We start from the raw sequence: 20558 nt of genomic DNA on the forward strand, positions 1-20558 counted from the left end.
ATTCATGTGCACAAAGAAATATATATATGATAAAAACAGTCCTCGTAACAAAATATCCACCACACTGAATATTAGTGATGAAAATGATAAACTCTGTGAAATATTAAGGTGAACAGTCCAAAAAAATATTGCATAAGGTGCAAGTGCTTCTTCCTTTTCTTCCCTAGATATCCCTTCACCGTGGAAATATATAAATTGCAAATTCACCAGACGGTGTGGGTCCTATAAGCCTTACGGCATTAGGACCATTCGTGCTTGAAAAGATCCTCTCCAGGTCCGGGTTCGCTCCCCCTGGAGATAGAAGCCGTCCCTCTGCAGTACCACTCCACTACGATTAGGCTTCAAACACAGGTATATCTCCTCCAGCCACAATACGCCTCCTTGGGATAAAGCTCCCCCTGCAGATCACCTCCAATCACGGGTGTATAACAAGGGAATAAGAGCCGGATAGTGCAGTATTGTTTTCAAATGGTTTTAATATTGCACACACGCCGTACACTCCAAAAAAAAATGTATATACAGTCCCAGTGAGATGATAAAAGCAGGTGATAAACACATCAAAGGCTTAATAAAAAACCAACTGGTGAGGCAAACGTGAAAAAATAGTCCATAAAATCCAAAAAAACAAGCAAACAGGACCGTCATGCATGTGACGAGAGAGCGGTAGTTCCGGCTTGCGTTCCACTAGAGCCCGTATGACATTCCATCTAATGCGTTTCATCATTGGCTAGACGTCTTCAGAGGTGGAGTCTCACGTCTGGCCCAGATCTTTTATATTGGAGCTGCCGCTCTCCACTCCGCCCATATTTTCTACCCGGAACTGGACGCAAGTCCGTGTCCCCACACCAATAATTCTACATTAATGAACTTTATTATTCCTATATTGCAAATTATACCATAATACAGAACTATCCTTAATTCGGACTTCATACTTATACATTTGCATAATATCGTACCATCAGTTATCTATCATAGGCATATCTCAATACATATTTATATCATGCCTTACGATGCCTGGAACTCTTATTAATTATAATTGCAAATAAATATATATGGGTCTATTTCCTCTAAATATTAAAAATACTTTTATTAAATAAGATTAAAATACTACATCAATAAATATGGATAATTAATATAGATAATTAATAAGGGGTGGCGTGATATATAATTAAATATTATTTTTAAAATATTCGTGGACATACAAATGTGGTTATTTATAATTAAATATTTATTTTAAAATTTACTTTAAAAACTTTAAAAACTACTTAGACTTATATTATGTTGTATGCTAAATAAAATTAATAATTATAATTTAGCATAATAAATTTGCGAGTCAAACCCCTTTTGTATAGACACAAAGATAGGTGTGAATAAATATATATTTTTATCCCTTTTCCAAACATTTATTCTAAGTTATGGATTTGATATAAAACAGTTAATGTCCATGTCAATGTTCATACCCTTAGGCTGCAGGGTAGACAATTCGTAAATCCACCTGGATTCGTTTTGGGATACTGCGATTCGCATTTTATTTCCCCTCCAATTTTGGTTAATTCTATCAATGCCTTGGAAAGATAGAAAAGTAGGGTCTCTATTGTGTACCATTCTAAAATGTAGGGATACACTGTGCTTTCTAAATCCTTTCCTAATATTAGCAATATGCTCCCCAATACGTACCCTAAGTTCTCTAGTGGTGCGACCTACATACTGTAGCCCACAGGGGCAGGTAAGAAGATAGGTGACGTGTGCTTTTACATGTGATTAATTTCTTTATATTATATTTCTTTTTGGTCACATTGGATTGGAATTCAAGTACTTGACGTTTCCTGGTTTTCACAGTTCTACAAGGTTTACACCTTCCACACGAATAAAAGCCTTTGTATTCTAGAAAAGTTAAGTCGTTTTGGGGGATCTGGTACATTCTTCACCAATTTGTCCCTAAGATTAGGTCCTCTCCGGTATATAAACTTGGAATAGTTCGGAATGACCTCCCTTAACTTTTCATCCCTCAGAAGGAGGTGCCAGTGCTTTTTTATAATATCTTCCACTTCCTTGTATCTTACATTATATTGTGTAATAAAATTCAAAGAGTAATCCTTTATGTCCTTTGGTTTATCTCTTAGCAGCATTTCTCTATCCATATTTATAACATCTTCCCTGATTTTGAGCAATGCATTTCCTTTATATCCTTTTTCTTGAAACCTGTTTATAATCATATCCGATTGGGTGATAAAATCTTGTTCATTGCTACAATTTCTCTTTAGACGCATAAGTTGTCCCTTGGGTATTCCTCTTATCCAACCAGGATGATGTCCACTGTGGGTGGGGATGTACCCATTTCTATCTGTGGGCTTAAAGTGCGTTTTAGTGCATAGTCCTTTTTTCTCCCTTAAAAATTGTAAGATCAAGATAATGTATTTCATTCCTATCCCATGTCCTGCTGAATTTTATCTTATAATTATTTTTGTTCATTTCTTCTATATATTCTTTTAAAGTTTCTTCCGAGCCTTTCCATACGATGAACACGTCATCTATATACCTTCGGTACATCACCAGTTCATCTAGTTTTTTTCCATAGATTTCCTCGTTTTCCCACTTAAAAAAAGATTAGCTACACTTGGAGCATAACGGGCTCCCATGGCAACTCCTTTGTGTTGACGATAATATTCTCCCTGGTGACAAAAATAATTACTTTTCATTGCCATCTTCAAGTTTTAGAATAAATTTTTTGTTCCAATTCGAAGTCTAGTTGGTCCTCCAGGGCCCACTTGATAGCTGATAAGGCATCTTCTTGTTCGATGTCTGTATATAAAGATTCAACGTCTATGGTTGCTAAAATGTCATCTTCCCATGTGTGTGCGTTTATCAATTTTATGAGATGTTTACTATCTCGAAGGTGAGATGGATACTGTGTGACCAAAGGTTTCAAATAGATATCCAGGTATTCTCCTATGCGTGAGAAAAGGGAGTCTATCCCACTGATTATGGGTCTACCCGGAGGCTTTTCGTGATTCTTGTGGACCTTTGGGAGTTGATAAATAACGTATTCTGGGGGCCTCGGGGAGTTAATAACGATATTCTTTATTGGTAAGTATTCCCCTTTTGTGTGCCCTTTTTAGATATTTCTTGCATTTCTTTCTGTATTTATTTAAAGGATTACTCTTAAGTTTCGTGTAGGTTTCCTCGTCATGTACTAATTTATTCAGTTCTTCGTAGTAATCTTCTTTTCTGAGGATTACAATGCCCCCCCCCCCCTTTTGTCCGCGGGGCGGATAACGACATTCTTTCTCTGTTCCAATTCCCGTATCCCCATTTTGATATTCTCTTTTGGTTTATACCATTTTCTTTTAAGCGTTTTCAGATCTTGTTCTACCATTGATTTGAAAGTATCCACAAAATGATTGTTTCCACATTTAGGATTAAACGTGGATTTGTTCTTCAATCCACTTTTCACATATTTATCACTGTTAAAAACTTTAAAATCCGGTTTATTTAAATAATGTTTTTTTATATTTTCCTCACAAATTTTTGTATGTCCACGAACACATTAAAAGGGTCTAAAAGCTGGTCAGGGGCATATTTTAATCCCATATCTAGTACTTGTAATTCTTTTTCTGAGAATACAACTCCGCTCAAGTTGAAAATTCCCAGGCCTATTGGGCCCTTTTTCTTTTTGCCCCTGCCACCTCTGCATCCTCTGCGTCTCTTGCCCCCTCTTGTTCTTTTCGGGGGGGAGGGTGGTTGCAAGCCAGAATACCTTGTTTTGCCTCAAAGCCTGCATTTCTCATTACAATTTGAGCTAATAAAAAGGAAAGCTCTCAAATGATCCAAAGGGTTGGCAGGACCTAAGGCATGATACCCTGCTACAAGAGACTGGAAAATCTAAGTATACATCACAGCCCGAGGTCACGATATGGAATTAAGGACGGAAAGTGTATGCACCCCAAAATATTAAACAGGACAGGACAGGAAACACTTGGAGGTGGAGCAAGATACCGGAATAAGTAAAGCCTATATGATATTCGGAGGCTAAGTTTTGTATACAGGCGCAATATACACCTTATTGAGGTGAGAATATAGAGCACACAGATGTGACACCTGGTGGAGGCAACAAGTCACAACACCCATACTCTGCATGAGAGCACCTTGTTTTATTTAATGATATCGAAGGGAATGACACCTGATTTTGGATTTCTATATATATGGACACTATAAACACAGCACTTTATTTATTTATTTATTTATTTTTTATCTAAGCAAATGAGCACACAGCACTTTGTATCTTTTTTTGAAGTATCTTTATTTTTATCTTGTCTACGGTTTATTTAGTGATACCTTTTAGGAAAGTATAAACACTCAGCACTTTATTGTATAGAAGATAACTGGAATAGTTTACTTATATTGATATATATATAGGAGATATATATGAAGTATTGGATCACCTTTTATTAACCAGCATCAACACTTTTTATCACTAGAACACTTTTTACCACGCCAGTTTATATATTTATTATACTTTTACTTTATATCCACTTCTGAAGCGCATCACCCACCTAAACTGTACACAGGGTGGTAACTGGGTTGATTCTGGTAGTATGGTTGGTAGCCCTGCTGGGGTGGTGGGGGTTGGGACTGCCAATGTCCTCCTGCCCCCCCCCTTCCTCTGCCATAGTAGGGTTGATTCCAACCTTGGTTCCAACCCCGATTCCCACGAGTCGGACGATGATAATACGGTTCCTGTAGCCGTTCCATACAGGGGGTTCCCTGTTTTCCCATCCGTGAAAATCCCGAAACTGTGGTCTTTCCGGAGTATAATATCCTTGTTGTGTATTTTCAAGAGGTTGAAATGAATTATGGGTTGGTATGTTATACCTCACAGGTGGATTGGATGATGGTCCAGACCTGTGTTTTTCCCTTTTGCATATATGGTGTTCTCTGTGGTTTTGGACCCCCCGTAGATCTGGGGGTGGGGAGTTGATGCTTAACCCCTTCCCTACCGCGCCATTATAAAATGACGTTGGCAGGAATCCTTTCTCGATCCGGGCGGCCGTCATATGACGTCCGCCCGGTCTCGCCGCTACTGCGCGCCCCCGGGGGCGCGCAGCGCGTCGATCGGGGGTGAGGCTCGTCCCTCGGACTGAGCCCAACCCCGATCAAGGTAAACAGCCAATGAAATTGGCTGTTTACTATGTGATCGGCTGTGTCAATCACAGCCGATCACATGAGCGGCTCCAGCGCGAGCCGCTCGTTCCTTCCTCAATGCGCGCCCCCCGGTGATCGGGGACGCGGCTCGTCCCTTGGACAGAGCCCATCCCCGATCTAGGTAAAGAGCCAATGAAATTGGCTCTTTACCACGTGACCGGCTGTGTCCAATCACAGCCGGTCACAAATGTCAACAGACTGATCCTGTGTGAGGAGGAGATTGTGGTAACAGCTAGTTACCAAGTACAGTGCACCACAACCACACTGATTGCCCCCCCCAATAAAGAGCACCTGTCACTAGCCCATCAAAGTACCCGAGTACCTGTCATCAGCCCATCAGGTACTCTGATGACAGGTACTCGGGTACTCTGATGGGCTGATGACAGGTACTCGGGTACTCTGATGACAGGTACTCGGGTACTCTGATGACAGGTACTCGGGTACTCTGATGACAGGTACCCGGGTACTCTGGTGACAGGTACCCTGGTACTCTGGTGACGGGTACTCTGGTACTTTGAGTACCCATCACCGGAGTACCCGAGTACCCGTTATCGGAGTACCCGAGTACCTGTCACCTACCCATCAGAGTACCTTCCACCTGCTCATCAGAGTACCTGACACCTGAAGTACCTGAGTACTTGCCACCTGCTCATCAGTACCCATCACTACTCATCAGTACCCATCAGTACCTATCACCTATCAGTACTGATCATCTGTACCCATCAGTACAGTATCAGTATCACCTATCAGTACTACTCATCAGTACCTATCACCTGCCTGTCACCTGCCCATAAGAGTACCCGAGTACCTGTCACCTGCCTATCGGAGTACTCGAGTACCTGCCACTTGCTCATCAGTACCAGAGTACCTGTCACCTGCCCAGCAAAGTACCCGAGTACCTGTCTCCCTTCATACAGCCACCATGTCTAAGTCCAAAAAGGTTTATATACGTCCTCCGTTTAAACCTAAATACCGGTGTTATGGCAGCAGATAGCTGCCATAACCCTGGTATTTTATTAAACGGTGGACGGTTGGCTTTCCGATAAGGGTGGTCCCAGCGGCGGATTCGCTGCGGGATGACCCTTCCGGGGTGGCGGAAGAGGTGCCCCCCCCCTCCCGCTGCATTCTGGTCATTTTCCCCGCTTACCGGACCCGCCGGCAGCGGGGAAAACGATCCGGTCCCAGATCCTCACAGACAGGATGTCGAGTGAGGGCAAGCTTGCCCTCACTCGACTCTATGGTCTTGGAGGACCGGAGCTACGGCAAACGTCGTTGCCTAGCAACCAGTTTAAAGGTCCCTTTTTTTTTTTTTTTTTTCATTTTATTTAATTTTTTTTTTTTTTTATCTTTTAGTGTACTTGTGAGATCTGAGGACTTTTTGACCCCAGATCTCACAAAAAAGAGGTCCTGTCGCGCCTTTTTCTATTACAAGTAATGTTTACATTTCTTGTAATAGAAATAAAAATGATCAATTTTTTTTTTTTTTTTTAAAAAACAGTGTAAAAATAATAAAATAAATAGTAAAAAAAAAAATTAAAGCGCCCTGTCCCCGTGAGCTCGCGCGCAGAAGCGAACGCACACGGAAACCCCGCCTACATATGTAAACAGTGTTCAAACTACACATGTGAGGTATCGTCGCGATCGTTAGAGCAAGAGCAATAATTTGAGCTCTAGACCTCCTCTGTAACTCTAAAATAGCAACCTGTAGAAATTTTTAAAGTGTCGCCTATGGGGATTTTTAAGTACCAAAGTTTGTCACCAATCTGTGAGCGTGCGCAATTTTGAAGCATGACATGTTGGGCATCTATTTACTCGGCGTAACATTATCTTTCACATTATGGAAAAAATTGGGCTAACTTTACTGGTTTCTTATTTTTTTATTCAAAAAAGTGATTTTTTTACAAAAAATTGCGTTTGGAAGACCGCTGCGCAAATACAGTGTGATAAAAATATTGCAATAATCTCCATTTTATTCTCTAGGGTCTCTGCTAAAAAAAAATATATAATGTTTTGGGGTTCTAAGTAGTTTTCTAGCAAAAACAACTGATTTTAGCTTGTAAACACCAAATGTCAAAAATAGGCCTAGGCAAGTGGCTAGGAGGCATGATGATGCTCCTTTGATGTTGGGCCCCTCTATATGGCTAGGCTGTGAAAAAGTCTCACACATGTGGTATTGCCATACTCAGGAGGAGTGGCAGAATGTATTTTGGAGTGTCATTTTTGCTATGTGTTAGGAATATCCTATAAATTGACAACTTTGTTTAAAAAAAAAAAAAAAAAAAAAAATTTTATTTTTTTTCCCACATTTTCCAAAAACTTGTGGAAAAAAATTACATGTTCAAAGGACTCATAATGCCTCATAGAATATACGTTGGAGTGTTTTGCTTTCCAAAATAGGGTCATTTTGTGGACTTTTCCATTCTATTGGTGCTCTAGGGCCTTGAAAAGTGTGATAGGTAGTAAGAAAGTTTTATGTGTATTTATGCTCCTAAAACGCCTTATGGTGCTACTTGGACGTGGAGTCTCTTTTTGTGGCCAGGCTATGTAAAAGTCTCACACATGTGGTATCACCATATTCAGAAGGAGTAGCAGAATGCATTTTGGGGTGTCATTTTTGCTGTGTACATGCTATGTGTTAGAAATAGCTTATAAATTGACAACGTTTTTGGAAAAAAAAGAAAAAAAATGTTTTTCTTCATATTCCAAAGAATTGTGGGAAAAAATTATAACTTCAAAAAACTCACCATGCCTCTTACTAAGTACCTTGGACTGTCTACTTTACAAAAAGGGGTCATTTGGGGGGTATATGTACTATCCTGACATTTCAGGGCCTCAAGAAAGGAGATAGGCCGTCAGTACATCTGGTGTGATCAATTTTCAGTAATTGGTACCATAGCTTCTAGACTCAATAACTTTCACACAGACTAAATAATATACACTAATTTGGGTTAATTTTACCAGAGATATGTAGAAGTATAAATTTTGGCCCAAATGTATGAAGAAAAAATAATTTTTTGCAAAATTTTATAATAGAAACTAAAAAAAAAGTGTGTGTTTTTTTTCAAAATTTTTGCTCTTTTTTTGCTTACATCACGGAAAAAAAAACCCCAGTTGTGATCAAATACCACCAAAAGAAAGCTCTATTTGTGTGAAAAAAATGATAAAAATTTTGTTTGGTTACAGTGTAGCATGACTGAGCAATTGTCATTCAAAGTGTGAGAGTGCTGAAAGGTGAAAATTGGTCTGGGCAGGAAGGGGGTCTAACTGCTCTGTATGGAAGCGGTTAAGTTCCTCTTGCGGAGTGGGGGTAGATGCCCCTTGATTCGGATAGATATCCCTCTCCATAGATGAAGATCTGGACATAGTGTTAGTTTCTACTTTGATCTCTTGCCACTTATAGACCAGATTTTTATTATAATCTCCTATGTCTCTCTGGTATTTCTTTATTTTCTTTTGTTGTGTCCCTATCCAATTTGTCCAAAAATTCTTTCAGATGTTTGTACTTCTCCTTATATTCATTAGAATTAATGTATGGCTCTAAATCCTCTTTAAGATTTTTTATATTTTCATTTATTTTATTCAATTTTGTTTTCCTTCTTTTTACAATTAATTATTTTCTAAAACATTTCATTCTTTGTGTGTTATTAGTTTAAGCAGACTGTGATTGTCCAAAGGGTTCACATACTTTTTCTTACAGCTGTGTGTGTGTGTGTGTATGTATATATATATGTATATATATGTGTATATATATAGGGACCATGAAGAATGAATATAGCTACCCTCTAACAAAGTCAGTGACACTTTAGAATGTCACTGACTAAACTGATGTTTAGTGTCAATTTAAAGTGATATCTAGTGTATTTAGTATGCAGCATGGAAATAATTGAACAAAACTAAATACTTAGTAACTCTAGCCTTTTCCCAACTTTTTATATTACCCAGCATCTCAGCTGGCCACAATACATGATTTGTTGGTACTGGCCAATGGCAAAGTCTGCACTGCCTCTGAAGCAGCTGTGGTTACATCTTTAGAATCCATACAAAATTCAACATGTAAAGAGCCCCCTTTCCCTGTACATGGGAATTTATTAAACAAAAATAACTTTTTTTTTTCTCAGGTCTCTCACACTGGTATTATGTGACTGGTTTCCTTCACAGCTTCTATTTTTCTCCATTATTAAATAATTTTTATTTTTTTCTATTTAGGCCACTGTGTTATGTGATATCATTGTCTTCCACTTCTTTAAGAAAAGGTATTATTACAGAGAGAAAAAATATAAACATGTAGAAGATTACGAGGAGCTGGTAAGAACCTTCCTTTTTGTTAGATTTTAATTTTCTTTTTATTTAATATGATAGATAATACTTCTAATGATCATAGAGTACCATAGAGACACTGCTCCAGAATCCTTACTACCAGAGACCCCACAATTTCCTTACTGAACGGGGGCTTGGCTGATAACTGAGACACTTTGGTCATCAGTCCTAATATATATTCTTGTGAAGAATCTACTAGAGCCATACAGAATTATTTCATCATGTTCCCTCTTGTTGTTTCTGCATAAGAACTTATAACCATTGGCACAAGTAGCTTGATAATGCATTCCATACAACATGGAGAAGTCTGCTTGGCTAATGTAGCTAAATGACCATGCTTAGTAGATACTGTCTTTCCAACACAATTGAAATTTGCAGATAAAAGCCTATCAGTTACTGTAGTGCACCCTTATTTCCCATTGTGGGGAAATTATTTTGTAGTATTTTGGGGTTCTGGGAACACCATCTTGAAATCAAATTAAAGGTGTCCAGCGATTCAATATAGTCCTCCCCAGGCACCCTTTTGTTTACTTGAGTTTCAGCTTCCCTTTTGGCCCTATTCACACCATGCGTTTTGTAGCTTTAAGCTCCAAAACGCTGGAGGAAAAAAAAAAAATGTATTCTCTATGTAGATGGTTCACATCTTCACTCCCAGTCACCTGAAGCCAAAAAAAATTTTGGAGCTTTTTTTTTGTAGCTCAAATTGCAGCAGATTGCATATTTTTCAGTGTGTTTTTATTTCCATGGAAATTAATGAAAGTGCATGATTTACATGTTTTTGTGCGCTTTTGCGCGATTTTCTGCTGAAATGCAAACAATCCTAATAGATAAATGTCAAATACACAAACTATATCATCATAAATAAAATAATAAACACCCAAACCCGAACCAAAAATATACATTTATAATAATTGTTAAGGGTTAAATATTTCTTTATTACATAGTATTGTATTTATTTTTATTGTGTATTTATTTTACAGTAGTACCTAAATTTCACTCTAACCCCTTACCCTAACCCAAACTGAATAATATTAAAAGCTGAAAAAACTAGCAGCAGACAATAGTTTTTTCGATTAGCAAATAAAAAAAGCCAAAGCTCAAAAACACTGTATAAAAATGCGCCAAAATCGTGCATAGAAAAGCCGGAAAACCGACGCTACGCTCAGGTGTGAATGCAGCCCTACTCTGCCTCACACATTCTCCCCCTCCTCCCTTTGCTGCCTTTTCACCTGAAATCTGTCAAAAGACAATGGCTATGACCTCTGACAGCTGGTGCACCCCAAGCATGAAACCTCTCTTAGAAGTAACAGGTGGGGCTGCAGGTATCAGGAAAGATAAATAGAGTAAAGGTGCAGTAACTCTTGGGTGGCATTAACAGATCACGGATTGTTAGTACACATCACTTGCATCTACAATTTAAAAAGGAGCTACAGTCTGCCAGAACATATTTAACAAAATATGTGTCCCTGATTGTTAATGATCGCTCTTCTAACTTTAGGTATTGCTCAGTATGTTATGGTTGTGTGTATATTTAAATCTCTACCCAAAATGTTCCTGCACAATGGCTGGCGTGGCCAAATCCTCTACTGGCATCTGAAGCCACCCGCTTTTCTCTTTCTGTATTTTGTGCAGCTAACTACTCAGCATGCAGATCATGATTTCACGCATGTACAGTATCCTCGCATGGCGCACACTGTTTACAAGTTGTTGCCATAGCAGTGTTGGAAGTTGCCATAGCAATGTTGGCGGATGTTCCCTCCCTGTTATAGCAACTTGTAAACAGGCAACACAAAAGCAGCGAACACCCACCAGGTGCCTAACTCCGCCTGGCATTGCTTCATTCCTTGTTTTGAAATAGTGCAATGGCAGAAGCAGAGGATAACCATTGATTTTTGGAACTGATGACACCGATATCCCAGGAGTCAACAGGTCCCTGTTGGATGACATAAATCGGAAGTGGCAGATACTGCTAAAAAAAAATTAGCTACTAATAGTGGCATGCTTGTTGGGTAGGGTGAAGCTCCACTTTTAAGGTTGAACTTCGGGCAGATGTTAATAAAAAAAAAATATACTGATATTCAATGAAACTATGCACTTAGAAATGGTCTGTGAGAGGCCAGGACAAGGTGCTAGTTAGGGCTGTGCTACTTTGTATAGTACTACCAGTCAACACCATGAACATGCTTGGAGAAGAAGCGGGCTACTGCTTCATTGTTCAGTGACAGACTGGAGCAGATTGATGACCAAATATAGAACAATGACTGCTGTTTTGGTAGGGGTGTCTGGATTCCAAGACCAGCTAAACAGTTATATTTTGTCACGTAAAATCGCTTATGTGTGACAGATGTGAGATAAGCTAGCTACCTGCTCAGCTTCAAAGAACCAAAAATAACCTCATCAAAATGCATAGCCTATTAGCACTATTAGCTGAAAAAAAATTCTGTGTGTGTCCCGTGCCTAAGACGGCTAGTGGCAGGGGTCCATGAACGGCATGCTGGCTCCCTGAGCTTCCGCATATTCCAGGTGATGTCATTTCCAGCAAGGCAGGACTTCCAGCGGAGAGCCGCGGCTTTCGGTTGCTGGGACGCAAGAGGAAGGAGTGGGCCTTTGGTGTCATTTCTGGTCCTCGCAGCAGCGAAAGGACCAGGAACTTTCAAACACAGCCGGTAAGCAGGGGCAGAGGCTCCCGGCTTTTCTTATAGGCTGTTTTTGTTCTCTCTTCTCCTCCTCTGGGATAGAGGGAAGGAGAGGAGCCTGCATCACACTCCCTAGGTCTTTTCTCTGGAGAGTATGATAGGATGGTATTATTTTACTGTGTTGTTTGTACACTGTTGACTGCTGCTAGGTGGTCTGCGGGGGGGGGGGCGGACACTGTTTCTACATAGATTATGCTGTTGTCTGTTTGCTTGGTTTCTTGCAGGTGAAAGCCATCGTAAAGGCCAAGCACTCTTCTCCCCCCTCCAAAAAACAAATGTCACCGCCTTTGGGGACTCTTGGACCAAGCCTTTTATGTAAGGCTTGTATAGCAGACTTGGTTAAATAGGAGACTTTGCCATCTGCTTCTTCAACTCAGTGTAGTAAGCGTCTCACCTCTTTTCAGTCTTTTCGTTCTTATCTGGATTAACGTCCTGGGGAACAGCTAAACAGTCAGCATAATTTAGCATCCAATCCTCTTCCGTCGTCTTCTGCTCCTAAAGAGGCTAGTGATTCAGAGGAAGAGAGGGGTGACTCCCCAGGAGAATCCGATGGGGAAGAGAGAAGAGAAGGATAAGACTCCCTCTTGATACAGGCTGTCCTTGGAAGAGGTGAACGACTTGTTGAAAATCATCAATACTACCCTCAACATTTAAGAGTATAAAGCCCAGTTATCGCTTCATGATAAAATGTACCAGGGCCTGCATAAAGTCGAGCACCATGTGTTTCCAGTACACAAGGTCCTGCCTGAGGTTGTTAAAAGGGAATGGCGATACCCTGAGAGGGCCCCTTTTTTTCTCTAGATCGCTTAAAAAAAGATTCCTTTTTGATGAGGATGATTCTCAACTGTGGAACAAAAGGCCCAGGTTAGAAGCATATTTGGGTATGGGTGTCCTAAAAGATGCCATGGATAAGAGCGGACTCCCTTGACATGGTACTCCACTTTAGCCAACCTCAAGACAGCTAAATCTGGAGCACTGAGAGTGCATATTGAGGCCGGAACTTCCCGGGAGGATCTGCTTGATACATTACATGATTTACCGGATGCAGTTGAGTACATGGCAGATGCCTCTGCGAAATCCCTCAGAATGTCTGCTAGGTCTTCGTTCTTAGTGAACTCAGCTCGCAGCGCATTTTGGGTAAAAGCGTGGTCTGGAAACTTGGCCTCAAAGTGAATCTTGGTGGTCTTCCGTTTAACGGGGATCTTTTGTTTGGCCCTGACCTTGACACCATCTTGGACAGAAGAACAGCAGACAAAAAGAAAGCCTTTCTGGCAAAAAAAAAAGGCGGCACTCCCGGTTTAAAATAATTTTCGTTCTTTTCAGCAAGCCCAGGGTTCTAAAGAATCGGGTCACAAGAGACCTTGGAATCCTCAGCGTTCAAGGCAAAACAGGGGTTTTGCTCAGACCTCCTAACCAGTCAGCCAAAAGCCAGGGATGGTTTTCTGACTCTGGGAGGAAGGCTACAATCCTTTCCTTTCTCCCGCTGTGAAGGACTACACCGACCAGTCTGTTTGTCCTCAATGTGACTTCCCAAGATTACAGACTAGAATTCTCAGAAACCCCTCCAAATCATTTTTGTGTGACTCAAGTACCCAGAGGTTAAGAAAAATCCCTGGCAATGATGTCTGTCTTGCAGGAACTTTTGCAGCAGGAAGTGATCATTCCAGTGCCCCATGGAGAGGAAGGACAAGGGTTCTATTCACACGTGTTCCTAGTCAAAAAGACATTAGGGAGATTTTATTTGATCTTAAACCTAAAGATATTGAACAGATTCATTTGTTACAAAAAGTTCTGAACTGATACGATTTTCTTGGAAAGAAAACTTCTTTCCACAGGGTGCTTCCTAGTATCTATAGATCTCAGGGATGCTTACCTGCACGTCCCTATCTAACTAGCATTCCAAAAATCTGTGTTTAGCAATCAAAGCAGGGGACACAATTTTGCAACTTCAGATCAGAGCCCTCCCTTTCGAACTGTCCTCTGCTCCGAGGATCTTTACCAAAATGATCGGGGAAGCTTTGGCACCGCTCAGGATGCAGGGAGTTTAAATCGTGCCTTATCTGGACTATCTCTTCCTGTTTGCCAACTCGAAAGACCTGTTGTTGGCAAGCTTACAGAGAACAGACAGTCACTTGGAAAGTTTGGGATGGCTTCTGAATACGGAGAAACTGGTCCCTTCCTAGATCATAGGATTTTTGGGTTACACCATTGATTCGACTAAATAAAAACATTTTCTCCTAGAAGAAAAAGTGACCACCAAAGTTCTGACCGCTGTGAAGCAGGTTCAGACAAGCTTGCCAGTTACGGTTCGATTGGCCATGTCAAAATTGGGCCTCCTTACAGCCTCAATCCCAGCTGTTCAGTGGGCCCGCCTCCATTGGAGGGAGCTTCAGCAGACCATTCTACAGAATTAGAATGCTGGGAATCATTGGAAAAGCAGATCACAATTTCCTCTCAGGTCAGGTGGAAATTATGATGGTTAAGGAATCAGACCAATTTAACGTAGGGTTTGTTCTGAATATTTCCAGTTACAAGTAGGCCAACTACAGACGCAAGCTCTTGGGAATGGGGAGCGCATCTCGAGGGTCAGATAATCCAAGGATCTTGGTCAGATATAAAGGCCAAGAGATCCTCCAACTGGAGGGAGCTGAGGGCCATTCTGCTAGGGCTTTAGCTATTCCAGCTTTATTGATCAGAGGCCAACATGTTCACGTTCCATCTAAAAATACTACGGCAGTAGCCTATGTCTCAAAGCATGGAGGCACAAGGAGCAGGGTTCTCCTAACCCTAGCTCTCCCGATTAGGGATAGACCGATATGGTTTTTTCAGGGCTGATACCAATATTTTGATCACAACATATCGGTATCGGCCGATATGGCCCGATATTTTGTTCATTTAAAGTTTTGAAAAATAAAGTCAATTTTTGACACCCATCTGGTACTGAACATGTTAATTTTTGTTTAATGCTTAATGGCTGGCTGTCTGGCACCCTGTGGTGGGTGTCTGGCTGGCTGGTACAGGCCCTGTGGGTGGCTGGCACCCTGTTGTTGGTGGCTGGCTCTTCTGGCACCCTGTGGTGGGTGGGTGGCTGGCTGGCACCCTGTGGTGGGTTTGTGGCTGGCACAGAGGCTGTGGGTGGCTGGCAGGTACAGTGCCGGTGGCTGGCAGGTACAGTGCCTGTGGCTGGCAGGTACAGTGCCTGTGGCTGGCTGCTGGTACAGGGCCTGTGGGTGGCTGGCTGGCTGGCACCGGCTGCTGTGGGTGGGTGTATGGCTGTGATACACTCCCGCGAGACTAGTCCAGACGAGGCTGTCCAAGGCGAGGGAGGCGGCCTAAGAAGACAGAATGACATCACAAAAATATCGGCCAGTTCCGGGGCCGATACCAATGTATCGGGTAAAGTGCATATCGGCCGCCGATAATCGGTCTATCCCTACTCCAGATCTTGTTATGGGCGGAGGACAATCTGGCATCCTTGTCAGCCATAAATCTAGAAGGCAGTGTGAATCAAGTAGTGGATTTCGTGAGCAGGAAGAAAGTTCAGGAATTAGAATGGACCCTGAAATCTTTCAGATAATTGTAAACAGGTGGGGGAGTTCCGCAAGTCGACTTGTTTGGGACTCATGCAAATACATAGGTACCACTTTATTTTTCAATGAACAGGGATGCCCAATTGGAGGGTTTGAACATGTTAGCACAGCCTTGGACCTTCTGTTTGGTGTTACACTTTTCCCCCTTTTCAAATGATCCCTATAGTGCTCAAAAAATTTCAGGAGCAAGCCAGAAGCCTAATCCTAGGGGCTCCCTTTAGCCCAAGAGAACATGGTTCTAGACACATGTTGCCTCTGCGAGAAGATCTGACTCAGGGACATTCTTCATCTAAACTTATGCCAACTCAGGCTAGCAACCTAGTTACTAAAGAACAAATCCTGAAGTAAAGGGGGTTTGCCTGATTTCTACATTGCTAGACAGCAGGAAAAAAGTAGCAAGGGCTATTTATTTCAAGCCTTGGAATTACTACAGCTCCTGGTGCACCTCAAAGAATTGTGTTTCTCAGGCGATAATAGATAATTTCCATCCTTTAATTTTTTCATGACAGAATGGAGAAAGGGTTAGTGGCCAGTACCGTAAAGGCTCAGGTGGCAAAGTTTATCAGTTCTTTTGGAAAAACAGTTGTCTATGGACCCTTTTGGTTGTAAGGTTCGTTAGGGCTGTAGCCAGACCAGTGCCATTTTAAGAATTTTCCAAATTTGTAGTGGTTTTACAGGGTCTGATTAAGACCATTTGAACCACCAAACCGCAACCAAACCACCAAAAGACGTGACAAAATCGGGACTTTAAAAAAAGTGGCAGTTACTTCACCTATAAGGGTCAGTGAGCTGCAGGCTTTCTATGTTGAGCCTTTTTTGAGAATTTTTCCAGACCGGGTAGTTCTGAGGACAGACCCAAGATCCCTGCCGAGTCTCGTCTGTTTTTCATCGGTCTCAGTAAATCTGCCAACTTTCTGCCCATCTCCATCTTGTCCTGAGGTTAAGGAAGAGACTTTTCACAGTTTGGACATTAAAAGATGTTTGTTGCATTACCTTGAGATCATGAGGGAGTTTAGGAAATCTAACTCTCTATTCATACTCAGGACCATGTAAAGGATTTGGAGCTTCCAAAAGCACAATAGGGAGATGGCTTTGAATGGCCATTAAGGAAGTTTACACAGCCTCAGAATTGGAATCGCAGGTGGGTATTGAGGTCCATTCAACCCAGCCTGCAGCAACATCATGGGCGGAACAAGCTTGTGCTTCAACAGAACAAATCTGCAAAGCAGCCGCCTGGACAAGTTTTTCCACTTTCACTTACCATTATAGGATGGATTTGCTTTTGCCCACAGAGCAGTTCTTTGGCAGGAAAGTCCTGCAAGTGGTGGTCCCACCCTAGAGTAAGTACTCGCTTATCTCCAGGTTCTGTCCTGAAAGATGGTTTGGGAAAACCTTAAACTAACAGTTAACGGTATGTAATGGAACCGCCGACCCACACTGTGCTTCTGGGCTTCCGTCAGTATATGGCTTCCTCCAGTCTTGAACATAGACATTCCAGCCGCCCTACATAAAAAAACAGTTGATAAATTAGCTTGTATGTATCTGAAAGCAGCAAACTCCTTTATTGAACAACGCACACAGTTTTTATATACAGCATGGACATCCCCCTCCTGATCAGATTGCCACACACAGGTCAGGGGCTGCCTGATTACATTATCATATGCAGATGAAATTGTATACAGAAATATAATTCACATATCTAAGGAAAAACCAACACAAGCTGTATACTATTTCCACTTAGCAACTAATAGATGACAGTGATTCAATCAACCTTAGCCCATTAACTAGCAGACTTTCAGTCCTCAAGCTCCTGAAATACAATACACATAAACACAGTGTAAACAATAGGGTGGCAAATCAGCATAATTTACAATGCGGGGAAGACAGGTGGTTGAGCTGATGAGGTAGAGGTATTTCTAGGAGCCTTTCAGGACCGCAGCTATTACCCTCCCTTGATTGTGATTTTACTGTTTTGTTTTTTTGCGGTTTTGTTTATACATTTCAGCACGGCTTGAAGTACGTAATTACAACTGAGGCCATGGTGGAAGTATCCTGTCTGTTAAAATTTCCTGGGAAAGTGGGTGAAGCTACGCTCCCCAGGTTTTGTCCTGAAAGACTCCAGGATATGTTTTATGAATGAACAGGATAAGGTAGTGGGATGGAAGGGGTAGGGATGTGGAAAGGGAGGGTAAGAAAAAATTAAAAGGGGGGGGGGGGTTTGGTAAAGAGTGGGTGCAGTACGCTAGAGGAGAAGCTTGTTCTTTCACTGGGCGCAAGAGCCAAAAAGGGCCTTACCCTCATCTGAGAATACAGACTTATTCCAATAAATCAAATTATTGGAGTAGGCCTCATGTTCATTTTGAGCCGATAGTACCATGTTTTCCATCTTATCCAGCTCCTCCACTTTCTCAAGCCAATGTGAAATGGAAGGAGGGTGGGAGTCTCTCCAACGCAGCCCAGTGCTCAATTTGCCAGTGTTAAGGAGGTGTAGAATCCGTTTGGTTTTTTTTTTTGGTTTTTCTTTTTGTTATCCGTACAGCATTTTTTTGGTTTTCCACAGACCTGCACAGAGGTGTATTGTGTTCCATGGGTCCATGTACACAGCTGTGCAGAGATCGGTAAGCGTGCTCTCCATTCAGATACTGCCAGTAAGATCCTGTGCAAATTCACATGGGCCAAAGATATAAAATCCGCTTTTGCTGCGAAGTTCAGCTTTCGTCCAGAGGTTTTTTCTGCACTACTATTTTATACCACTAGATGCCCCCATTCTCATAGCCAGCATCAATCAACCCACTTCCTTTGAAGTCCAATTTTCCTGAACCCATTTCAGTATTTTAACTGTACATTGAAATCGGAAACAGAACAGTGATGAGCTGCTCTTTCTGCTACTCTGCTTTCTCTTCACGTTTCTTGTCCACACATGAACTGATTGGCTGTTTGTGCTGCTTCCCCCCTTCTCCAGTCTGAGCACTTCTGAACAGGGACTGCTAGAGGCTTATATTAGGTCAAATTCAGGTACCTACACTGCTTGCACTTAAAAATTAAGATGAAAGCTATTTTTACAGCTTATTTTAATTAAAATTATGAACTTGTTCTACTTACCTGCTCTGTGCAATGGTATTGCACAGAGTTGCCCCAAACTTCTCCTTCTTGGGACCCCTGCCCACGTTCTGGGTGGTGCGTTGGTATGCAATCATGGGAAGCAATTTCCTAGGGGGGGGGGGGGGGGCGCACCTCAATGTTCGCTCCTGAGCCAGGTTGTGTACATCTAGAGGGGGTAGGGGTTTTGATCTCGAGGTAGTGTGTGTGTGTGTATAATATATATATATATATATATATATATATATATAATGTATGTATGTATGTATGTGTGTATATATATATATATATATGTATGTATGTGTGTGTGTGTGTGTGTGTGTGTGTGTGTATATATATATATATATATATATATATATATATATATATATATATATATATGTGTATATATATAGGGGTCATTTGGTGTCTCAAGCCAACGTGGTGGGACTTTGTGGGCAAGTAATGATATAAGTCAGCAAAGTAAAAAGATTTTGGATTTATTCCATTAATCATATATTGTACATATAAACATACATATTTATAATGTGAAAATTGGTGCTTGGGTAAAGGCCCAATGTGATAAAGGTTATGAAAGATATTCAAGCGAATCTGTGACATATGTGGTTACTTGTGACAAAGATATGGCTATTGTCTCTGTGTTTCCTGTGAAGATTCGAGGAAATAGTGGTTCACAGAGTTCATCCAAATACTGACGCGTTTCGGCTGTTTATAGCCTTTTTCAAAGATTTGTCACCCAGCTGTAATGTATAAACAATAACATTTCAGTTATTGAAGATATATGCAATTTGAGTTACAAAAGGTGATAATGAAGATATTTGTACATACATAGTTTTGTCTTTGTTTCTGCAAACCTTTTTCTCTGTGTCCTTAAAACTCTGCAGCAAGGAACCGTGGTGTACTTTGTTCTGGAAGAGTATATATTGTATACAGGTAAGGTTTAGTAGCGTATATAAACGTTATACCATGTGATTTTTGAAATATTTTCATTTACTCACAATTAAATTGCATATAAACGTTCATGTATAGGTAGCCAGGTAAGTTGCAGCACTGTCCTGTAATGATCCGTTCTAGGGAGATCATATAAGTGTTGTTTTTATGCTTTTACATCAGATGGTGGAATCAGCAGTATTTATTAGTGATTCTAGATGTTTAAATGGATCACAAGGTCCATTATAACTTACTTTTGCCAAGTTTTGTTGAGTAAGGGGGGAGGGGGGGGGGGGGAGAGAGGAGGTGGTTCTTCCAGCTGCCGCAGGTCCGTGTCTTCCTGAGGGAAGTGAGGGGAGACGCCGTCTCCCCGGCCTTTTGAAGCTGTTCGTGCATGCGCAGACGGCGCTGCACGTACTCTGCTTCATTGTCAATGACGTGGCACCTCCGTACTGCACATGCGCCTAGGTGATGCGCGCGCAGTAACTCTCAGACCATTCCTTGAAGGTTTCGCTTCAGGTAAAACTGATTAAACCAATAATGTATGGTTTCCACATAAAAACCCACATTTTAAAAAAAAAATGGATTTGGAGACACCTCATCCGTTCACTGAAAATCTTGGTTACTATGCAGTACCCATTAAAAACAACCTAGGTTGTAATAAGTGGATAGTATTAAAATACACCAAGGTAACCTGCAAGAGCACCTATACCATTAAAATAAC

The 20558-nt window shown here is 41.2% G+C and overlaps 1 protein-coding gene across 1 annotated transcript in view; it reads left to right on the plus strand.

Annotated features, from left to right (window-relative positions):
- The window catches only part of LOC309554093 (P2X purinoceptor 4-like), a 117021-nt gene that overhangs the window by 94112 nt on the left and 2351 nt on the right, over positions 1 to 20558 (plus strand). The window contains exon 11 of the mRNA XM_082255634.1: positions 9409 to 9507. Within this exon, the coding sequence (XP_082111760.1) occupies positions 9409 to 9507 (99 nt within the window). The remainder of the gene's footprint in view (positions 1 to 9408; positions 9508 to 20558) is intronic.

Source organism: Pelophylax lessonae (assembly GCF_965119305.1).
Source record: "Pelophylax lessonae genome assembly, chromosome: 1".
Lineage (NCBI taxonomy): Eukaryota > Metazoa > Chordata > Amphibia > Anura > Ranidae > Pelophylax > Pelophylax lessonae.